This window comes from Apostichopus japonicus, chromosome 3, assembly GCF_037975245.1.
Source record: "Apostichopus japonicus isolate 1M-3 chromosome 3, ASM3797524v1, whole genome shotgun sequence".
NCBI classification, from domain to species: Eukaryota; Metazoa; Echinodermata; class Holothuroidea; order Aspidochirotida; family Stichopodidae; genus Apostichopus; species Apostichopus japonicus.
The window spans coordinates 2,586,737-2,597,425 of NC_092563.1; the positions used below are offsets into that span (position 1 = coordinate 2,586,737).

At 37.9% G+C, this 10,689-nt stretch overlaps 1 protein-coding gene across 1 annotated transcript; it reads left to right on the plus strand.

Annotated features, from left to right (window-relative positions):
• Positions 1 to 3,819: 3,819 nt before the first annotated feature.
• Positions 3,820 to 10,562, plus strand: LOC139959987 (sulfotransferase 1E1-like). The gene is made up of 6 exons (XM_071957970.1): positions 3,820 to 4,058; positions 4,401 to 4,522; positions 5,295 to 5,538; positions 5,945 to 6,042; positions 8,338 to 8,515; positions 9,089 to 10,562. The coding sequence occupies exons 1-6, from the start codon at positions 3,941 to 3,943 to the stop codon at positions 9,208 to 9,210; spliced, it is 882 nt and encodes a 293-aa protein (XP_071814071.1). The 5' UTR covers positions 3,820 to 3,940; the 3' UTR covers positions 9,211 to 10,562.
• The last annotated feature ends 127 nt before the right edge of the window (positions 10,563 to 10,689 follow it).

Genomic DNA, 10,689 nt, shown 5'->3' on the forward strand with positions numbered 1-10,689 from the left:
TGTATACATTTGAAATATATTCGATAGAATGCATATAGCCTACTCTTACGTTTCTGTTTAATGTCTCGTGCTGTTTAATGATCTGAACTGATGTTCCCAGCCTATAGTGTACTAGACTAGGTAAGCCAGCCGCTGATTTGCCTGATGAGCATTTAATGTTTAAAGCATTGGTTGGTTTCCCCAACTTGACGTAAAAGTGAGGTGCAAATATAATCTGACATTTTGAAAGATGTGCAGGTTGTATAGTCACAAACACTTCCAAATTCATTGTATACCTCCAATGTCATCGTGAATTCGTGATAATATATTATGTCTGTTTTCTTTCAAGTTTCTTAATGCATAATTTTCAGTTGAATTTGTATACAGTCTGGTAGTATCGTACCCAACTTAAGAATAGATGGGATGACATAAAACAATATTTACTACTTTTGTCCAGAAAAATTGCATCATAAACGATAATAACAGGGAAGGGCGACGTAAAGTGTGCAAATAGACTATAGGTGGAATTTTTCTTTCTTGAGCAAGTTTGCAACTTTGTAATAAGGTGCAGTCAAATGTTTGAGTAACGTTATATATAGCTGCATGAAAATGAATATTCATCATATTAGTGATTTGCATATAGTTTACATGATGTTGGGTGAATCCGCATTATACTTCTGCTTTGTAGCTGTCATATTAATTAGTGTTGTGGTGCGCTCTAAGTATCATGATCACACTGACAGTCTCGATATAAGCTAGGGACTGGAATTTCCGACTGTCGCACTCTTAAGTTTTCCGACTGTTGCACTCTAGTTTTCACATATTTTTGTAATTTGTGAGTGACCTAAAATTTTCGGTCAAAATTGACCTTTAATCAGTTATATTTCCTTGTCACATTGAGAAATTGTATCTCGCGATCCTTATACTCCACCATACAAAACTTCGTATGATTTTGAATACTCTAAAAAAAATGCCTAATAGAACTACTGTACAACGTTCGCCAGCTTCAATTCGGTTAATTTATGTATTAATTTTGCTATTTGGTGGGTTGACCCTGTTCGCTAGCTTCAAGCATTGTCTCTATGGTATACAATTAAAACACGCAACGCTAATCTACGGAAGTTCAAAATTGCCATCAACATAAGAAAAACTTTGCCCCATATAAGTTGACATTTTTCAGTAAATTGTTTAGATAACAAGATAAAATGTTATCAAAAATCAGAAAATGTTGGCTTGCGTAATTGCTTTAACTGAGCAATAGGACAATTTTCAGAAAATTGTTTAATTGACAACTTATCATATCTCGTCAATTGGACATTTTTCTGCAAAATGTTTAATTGACAACTTATCATATTTCGTCAATTGGAAATTTTGCTGCAAAATGTTCAACTGTTCACTTCATTCCATCTGAGCAATTGAAACATTTTCTGCAAAATGTTTAATTGACAACTGATCGTATCTCGTCATTTCAACATTTTTCTGCAAAATATTTAATTGTTCACTTCATTCGAAATGCTCAGTTGGAATGAAGTGAACAATTGAAATGTTTTCATGTGAGTCATAAACAGCCCCTCCCCCCACCCCAAAGAAAATAATATTAGGCGTGCTAGTAAAAAGCACTGTATTTTTTGGTAATTCACTATGTCGTAGAATATAATTTGTTGAACAAAAAGTTTTCCCCTTTTTTACATTAACATAGCTTTTGTAGTCAGTAGTCTATGTAGCCTTCAAGCAGATAACTATACTCAGTTGCTTACTTGCTTAGCCAGAGTGATTAATAAGTTTGTGAAGTGAGAGCCAGTGGTACAAATGTATCGAGAAAAAAAACATATTAATGTTGACGAGTATAGTACGGGGGGGGGGGGTACAAGGCAGCAGTCGGAATTTTCTGGCTCCAAAACCCACTCAGTTGGAATTTCAGCCACTACACCCCCCCCCCCCCCGCCAATCATCAGGCCTTAGCTACGTCCCTGAGTGGGATGGTGAGGGCGATTGGGAATGAGATTTTGTAGCCTGGGCCATGGTGTTTGATTCGAAGTTTTAGATATATGTTGTTTACAAATTTCATACTTAAATTTGCAAGTACGATCTAGTAGGAGAAGTGTGTGCTATGTGTTGGATTCTTGCGAGAATTTTGCTCGCGCTGTAAATGTGTCGTGATTGTAACCAAGTCAAGGCTTGTACAATCAGTGACACTGATTACGTGAGACAAGTCGGGTTTGTTCGGTGTGACTGCTTCCAGCAGACAACTTGTTTTAGCGCTTTGAATGGCCAAACAAAGTTTATCATATAACCGTTGATGAGTATATTGCTGGCAAAATTATGTGGGTGTGTCTTCAACCTGTATGCCTATAACCTTTTAATTAGTGCAGTGTTTCTGCGCGATATACTTTACTAGCGGTGTGTTTAACATAATACACAATACTTAGTCCGATTCTTACTGAATTACACAAATGATGAAGGGTATCACGAACTACTGTTGCGGTTAGCTGTGATCAAGTTTCTGTTACATAGGCCTATTGTTAATGTTGCAGTTAAGATTGTACCACGGACTTTTACTAGGTAAATTGTGATTTAGAATCACATTGAAATACCACAGAATGGAGCTCGGCTTCTAGGCCAAAACATTTTAAACTCCCTTCTGAGGATAAAACATGAAGCAATATCGATTGCGAACTATCGGTCCATGACACTAAGTTTACCGATAACGCCTATATCGGCCGATATCGAGAAAGCATATACCGTGATTGGATGTGGCTAAAGGTTCAAAAGTTGCTTGCATATATATTGCCTCATCGCACCATGAATGCCTTAATTGTAGCTGCCGTGTACGGTACCGCAACACACCGGATAGACTGTATCATTCTGGTATTTATATATAGGCTTCTACATTATGTGACGACATTCACTGCAGGACATGTTTGCATATGTCACGTATCACCATGGGCGGCGATCCTGGGGAGAAGGGGGGGATATATCCCCCCATGAAAATGGGTGGAGGGGATGTAATACACCATATCCCCCCCCCCCACCAAATGCCAGGGATAAGAACTTTTTCATGCCTACATTTATGCATCATCGTGAATGTACGGCTTTTTTTTAGCTTCATTTCTCGCCTACCATAAACGCAGTGCGATCTTTTCAAATGAGCCGTCTTTATAAAGCAAGAATAGTTGACTGTAGGCTTCATTGGCCCTATAACAACAAAATGTATTATTGCGCCCACGGTATTGATATAGTATATGCACCCTCATAGTATTCATATAGGCCCTATAGTAGGCCTACACACGTACATGTTCCCTCGAACAGCTGAGAATCTAATGTTACCAGGGTAATGCTTAATACACGTCTCACCTGGATGCCCTAGCAATCGGTACCTAGGAATGTAACTATGTGTAATTGTGTATTGCATGTGTATAGGGCTATAATAGCCTGCATGAGGCCATTTTCTTCATCGAATAATGTAAAAGAGCTCTCGAACATTCTAACGTAGCGCCTGAAACAAGATTGACAGGGGCAATTTTCCCAAAATAACACCCGAAATTAAAAAAAAAAAGTATTTGGATCCTGATTATGAGATATTTCGGACATGATATCCCTATTTTAAAGTTGGGTATATGCAGCTTGGAAACCTCGGGAAGTGCCGTTTCCGGCCATCTAGAGGGTTTGTAAATCCCAAAATTTTCTTGTACGCTTCGCGCCAATATATGGTGGCGCTACGCTTAGATAGTCAACAAGGTCATATCCCCCCACTCGGAGTACGGATCGCCGCCCATGCGTAGCACGTATCACGCATGGATAGGTATAGTATACCAAATGATAGCCGTGCATATTTTATAACCACTCGTCTTTATACACTTGTCTTTCATTGTAACCACCTCGCTCTGTTATAACTGTTATTTAGGCATATACAACGACTACCGTAATATACAAAAACTACGTGTACTGCTGAATATACATCATGGACCCAAACAAACTTGGTTACGCTCACGAAATAATTTTGAAGCAGTATCTTCCTGATATTGCGAATCTAGAGATTCGTCATGATGACGTGTTTGTAATATCTTATCCTAAAAGCGGTAAGTAAGCGTATTCTGTGTTATTGCTTAGCACGTTATGCGGCCTCCATGTATGGTGACCAGACGTCCCCGATTACAATGTTTCGACATTTTATTCTAAACAGATCTAGAAATGTTGCAAAATTTACATTCCTGCCCGTTCAAAGTTACCCCTTCCGTATTAGACCCCTTCCAAAGGCCAAACATCCCACCTTCAATATTATGTCTTAGATTCCTACTTAAAGAAATATGATCACCTTACTTTAATGGGCAGTATTTTCGCAAAAAGTTCGAGATCCGAAGCTTGTACTAGATCCAAAACAGCATAAAGAAATCTGTTTATTGTGTTCAACTTCAAAACAGGTACAACATGGACTCTACATATTGTGTGTCAAATCTTCAAGGAGGATCGAAACAACACTGACAAATCCATTTTTGAGGAAATCCCTTACCTAGAGTTCCCACAAGGACATGACCTTGCTGCGGTGAGGAAAATTAGATTTTATAAATTAAAACAATTGTAGTTAGTCTAATACAAAACATTATATCCATACATTGAATTATGGAGCTCCTGAATGATTAGTGTTTTTTGTCTTCCCTTATAGGCCTATTTTATTTATTTTATTAATAATATATTTTTAAAGAATGTTTTTTAAGGTGTTGTGATTAAGGCACTATATTATTAGATACCGCAATCCCACTACGATATAGTCTGACTGCAGGGGGGAAACAATTAAACCCCCCTCCCTCCCAGAATACAATGAAAGGGATCAGCACCTATACTAGTAGACACTAGAATATTGCAAGACATCCTAGTGTATACAGTACATAAATATGTGTAAAACGTGTATGTGTTACAAACAAAACAGTGGAAAGTTTTACAACGAATAGTTTCAAACGTTACCAAATATAGCACCATAATAATGCGTCTATACAAGCACCCTTACCTGGACTTAACCACAATTTCTCACAGGGGAGGCCACATCCCTCCCCTTAGACCCCTCCGTAGGAAGACACAACATCTTACCCCCCCCCCCCCCACCCGTGCAAATATGTTGATGGCTCCCTTGCTATAGGTGACTACCCTCCCCCGATGGAATTTGCATTCCAATTAATCAATTCTATAGAAAACTTCACCATTGAAAACAGTCTAAAAAGAGGTTTGCTACATAGAACTCGATTGTAACTCTTATAGGCCTAATTCATTCTTAATTTTATTTTTTTATTTTTTTATTGATCCTGAAATTGGAGTCGCAGATTGATACTATCCCGGGACAATATGAACTCCTTGACATTATGTCGTCTCCTAGGGTGATAAAGTCACACCTTAAACCCCACAATCTGCCACGTGATATGAAGGTCAAAGCACCAAAGGTCATCTACGTGGCGCGAAACCCAAAAGATACAGCAGTTTCAGCGTATAACTTCTGTAAACTATTACCTGGATTCCCAACGCTTGAAGAATGGCCGGACTTCTTTGAGCATTTTTGCAAAGGAACCGGTCAGTGTATCAGATGATCTTTTCTTGTTCTCTTTTCTAACATCAATCCTTCATTCATTTGTATAAGTTTATTTTGATTTACATTAAAAAAAAAATTGACAAATGAAACTAACATTTGCCCTCATCTGCAAACCGCCCCCCCCCCCTCACACACGCACATTCTTCCCGTCTTCCTCCCTATTCAGAGTTCCCATCTTTCTCCTCTTCGATAAGGAACTATATCTCAAAGACTGATAATTTCAAGAATTCTCCATTCTCTTTTCAAGGTCGCAAAGAAGAAACTAATTAACCTTATAGGCGTGAGCATTGTCTTCCAAATCGATACTCGATATTATTTGGTACAGGTATTGTAGACATAAATGAATGTCAAAAGTTTTTCTCTACTTTTTTTCCTTCATGTGAACAGGCCCTCGTGGTTCGTGGTTTGAACACGTGTTGACGTATTGGAAGCAAAGTAGAAATGATCCTAATAAGTTATTTTTGAAGTTCGAAGACATGAAAAAGGTACGTTTGAAGGACGCGTTGAAGTATTGACAGTAATATATATATATATATATATATATATATATATATATATATATATATATAATTGAAAACGTAATGAGAAGGAAAATCCAGAACATTGAAAAAACTTCCAGCCTCCACCGGGATTCGAACCCGGGCCTCCCGCTTTGTACGCGGACACCCTAATAGTCTAGGCTATGGACGCTGATTGTATGTCCAGAGGTTCGAAACCGGTAAGGAAGGTCGTAATTCCACTGTAGGCATTTGACACCTGTATCGAGCAGTACTAGTTCTGTTTTTGGTGACATATTTTGCCTTACTCTAGAGATCAAACATGATGCTAACCAACTCGAAAATCATTTGTGATTCCTAAATCCGGATTCTCGAAAGAGATACTTTGAACATACTTTATGTTCATGAAATGGAGGTAAACGACAAAGGCAAATGAATATATATAACTGAAAACGAATGAATATATATAATAATAATAATAATAATATATATATATATATATATATATATATATATATATAGGAATAACGGAAAAACTGTTAAACAACTATGCTGCATTTAGAGAAAGGCTGGATCTCGAGTGAGATACAATAATTGAATTAGGTAAGTGATTGGAAGTAAAACAGCCAATGTTTGGTTTTTGCAGAGCTTTCGAGCAAAACTAGCTCTTCTTCAGTGCATGATCACCGAAAGTGACAAGGAGTAGCAGGAATTGAAACTGTTTTATGGAGAAGATGTCGGCATGGTTGTAAAGGCAAAGCGACTTACTGATTTCTGCTGAATAGAGCAGAAGTATTAGAAATTCGGATTATTTTAATCCGCGTCGGATTATTTTAATCCGATTCCGTCGTAATTGTAAAGGAATTGTTTTGGTTTATCTGGGACGGCAAATCGTTTCTGATGTTTAAACCGAATGGTGCCGTGGTCTTTAGGTTTAGTTCCCAGAAATTTTCTTTCGCTTTCCTAGATTTATCTGTCCAAGAGTCGTTCTGGTCAATGGCAATAACACGCAAATTCTCAATTGAATGATTTTGGAGATTGAAGTGATTTGCAACAGGTTGGTAGATCTTTTTTGTTTTGATCGCCGATCTATGTTGTGTCATTCTCATTCTAAGAGTGTTTTTTGACTCTCCAATGTATTGTAAGTTACAAATATTGCAGTAGATGAGGTAAATGACATTTTTGGATAGGCAGTTAATTTTGTGCCGAATTTGGAACGTGCGTTTGGTTTGGTTGCTCTGAAAGGCCCCGGTCGAATCAACAAGTAAGCACGTTTTGCAATTTTGTGTACAGGGCGATGATCCTGTAGTTTCTGTTTTGCTTTCCCCTAATGGGGTGTCATCCCGAAAGGATGCCCGAACTAAGATATCCCGTAGGTTGCTGGGTCTTTTGAAAGCGATGACAGGTAATTCTGGGAATACTGATTTCAGGCGTTCGGTGCCTTGAAGTAGGTGAAAATTCTTCTGAATGATATTGGCCAGTGGTGGGAGACCAGGGTGGAATTCAGTAACCAATGGTACCCTTTTGGAACTGGTTTGACGAGTTTTGTACGTCAATGTTTCGGTACGGGGTTTGCTTTTAGCCTTTTTGATGGCATTTTCAATTGTACCCCGAAAATACTGTCTGTTTAGGAGGTGTTGTGACAGTTCTTTAGTGCGTGAATCAAAATCGACTTCAGAGGAGCAAATGCGTCGAATGCGCAACGCTTGACTGTACGGAATATTTCTGGTACAGTGACGTGGATGGCAACTGCTTGGTAAGAGGTAGTTGTGCTTGTTCGTGGGTTTATTGAACAAGTCTGTTTTGAGTGAACCATTTTGTAGGGTCACGGTGGTGTCCAGAAAGTGAACGCCATGTCCAGAAATATCAGCAGTGAATTTGATAGTGTGATGAAACGAGTTTATGTCATCAATGAAGAGTTTTAGATTAGCCTCACCATGGGTCCATATCATAAAGATATCGTCAATGTAACGTAACCACGTGTGTGGTTTCAAGTTTTGTCGAGATAAAAATTCTTTCTCGAGGTTTCCCATAAAGATGTTGGCAAAAGACGGTGCCATTTTGGTACCCATTGCGGTGCCATGAATTTGGAGGTAGTGTTTGTTGCCAAATACCAGATATATATATATATATATCAGAAAGAGTAATTCTACATGCTTCATGATTTTAGTACAAATGAAAATGCTGTTACTTAGCAACCCGATATGGATAATATCTGACAGCGCAATAAAATGAATGAAAGTAAATATTTTGATCCAATTTCTTCTTCTTCTCTATGTACAGGATTTAAAAGGGGCAGTATCTACTATTTCTGAATTCCTTGAGCGATCTCTTTCGGAAGCGTCTCTCGATTTAATCGTAAACAATTCAACGTTTAGTGCCATGAGGAGTAATCCCAAAACAAATCCAGATCTGAATCCTGGAGAATTAAATAAAATACCCGCGCAGTTTTTTCGAAAAGGTAAGCGCTTCTTTACGTATTTCCGTTCTAAAACACCACAAGAAATCACAAGAAAGAATGTAGGTTTTTGTACGTCTCTCTATTAAAGGGCTAAAGTCTCTTAAAAAGGATAAAATGAACATATAAGTGGCTAGGGTTACTATGACGATATGTCATTAGCCATCATTAGACTTGCAGGGCCAGTCGCTACTAGCATGTTAATCAAAAGCTGTCACTCTCCTCAGATTTATTGAGGTATTTTTGTTCATATCAATTTTAAAATCACATTTTTTGTCGGAGCTATTAGAATTTATAAAACAATTGAGTAACATAAACATTAGTAAAGGCTGTACTGAGGAGCCGACGTTATCATCAACTTAGTGTTAAAGGAGCGTTCCAGAGATTTAGCACATTTTAAGAGGATAATATCTTGAAAGCCGGAATAACTATAGAAACATTACCATTCTGTTTTTTTCTTCTACTTGGACTTTGACATATCAAGACAAAAATTCAGCCCTGAGTCCTCCTTTAAGATATTAAAGCTATACTACTTAATCTTATATTACCTCTAGAGATTCTCGCACATTTTCACAGGAAAAGTCGGTGATTGGAAGAATTATTTCACTGTCGCGCAGAATGAATCATTTGATGTACTCTACACAGAGAAGCTACGTGGCAGTGATCTGACATTTGAATTTGAACCTAGTCATTTGTAAACCAAACTTGAGAAAGACTTTGAAAAGGAAGGAATAAAAAAAGAAAGAAAGAAGGTCGCGGGTGACGCTGAGGACCAAGCAATATATTAAATGGAATCACTCTCAACTTACCTTGGAATTTCTTACATTCTTATATTAGGAGATCGCTCATTTTTTTTTAGATGAATTTCTTTTGTAACTCCATAACTCTTCTCGCATACTAGATAAGACTTCCTTATCACCTCTGGTTTAGGTTTCGATTTAATTTTCCTTTGAGGTCATCAGAGGTCAATCCCTGAAACTCGACTTTGTTAACACGGTATATAAGCATACTGAAAACGATTTATTTTTTATTTTTTTTGTATCTCCTATGTAGTACGTATATATGAACCATATATTGAGTATATGAATTTTATTGTTTTATCAGAGGTCAAAGGTCATATGAGGACAATAGAAGTCAACATCCGGTTACTCTTTTGTAAACACTTGACTGTATCTGGAACCCTGTCAAAGTTATTATTCTTTTAGTAGAGTTCAATGGTAGTTTCATGTGGATTTAACAGAACAATCTTTGGAAACAAGGTAATTTTCCGATATCAGATTCCTAAAAGTAGCAGCTAATGACGTCATCGACGTTTCAATGCACTTCTGGTGTAACTTTCCACTGGGAGGAGGGGCGGGGAGGCGTGAGTGCAAAGGGAAAAGGAGAGCTTGATCAAAGGATCTTTACACCACCCCTACCGCCGCCCTTACTCCACCATGTCCTTTCAATCCCCACTGTGACCGGACGTTTTGCTAATCTTTGGAATTCAATGACGAACTTCAAGCATCGCATATACGCAAGGTTTTATGTGCTTAACTACACGCAGTGACGCATTATCCAATAGACAAGTGAAACAAGTGCCTATAGTATCCCCAAGGTCAAGGTCTTCCAAGGTCAACGAGCCAAAGAGTCAAAAGGACTTCATTAAATACTCCAGGCTAAAAATATCTAAGCATTCTATTCTTCGCAATGTGCTTGCAAATGTAAATGAAAGTCCGGACTTACAGGGTTCCAAGGTTTCTTAATCGCAACTTTTTACCTATTTTTCATGTCGATATATTTGATAATTAGATCAAATCCATATGTATATAGTTTACCACTGTAGATTATTAATAAAATTTTTGTACTTTTTGTATCAAATTCTATTCATTTTTTAAAATTTTATTTGGTATAGAGTAAAACTGTCTGATACATTTCTTCAGAAAACTTGAAACAGTTTCAAGACTAAAAGCAAGAGACAACGAAGATATATAAATAGCCAAGTTTAGGGGTGAGGAATTAAAACCTGTGCACCCTGTCGGGCGCCCCACCCCCTCCCGACCCCTTTCTATCCCCCATGTTATATTTCCGGGTGATCAGTTTGGAAGTTGAGCTTTCTGTTAAGGTTAGGAATCCTTGTGAACATCATGTTGAAGCCCTACTGAAGATAATTTACAGGACGTGAACACAGGCTTACG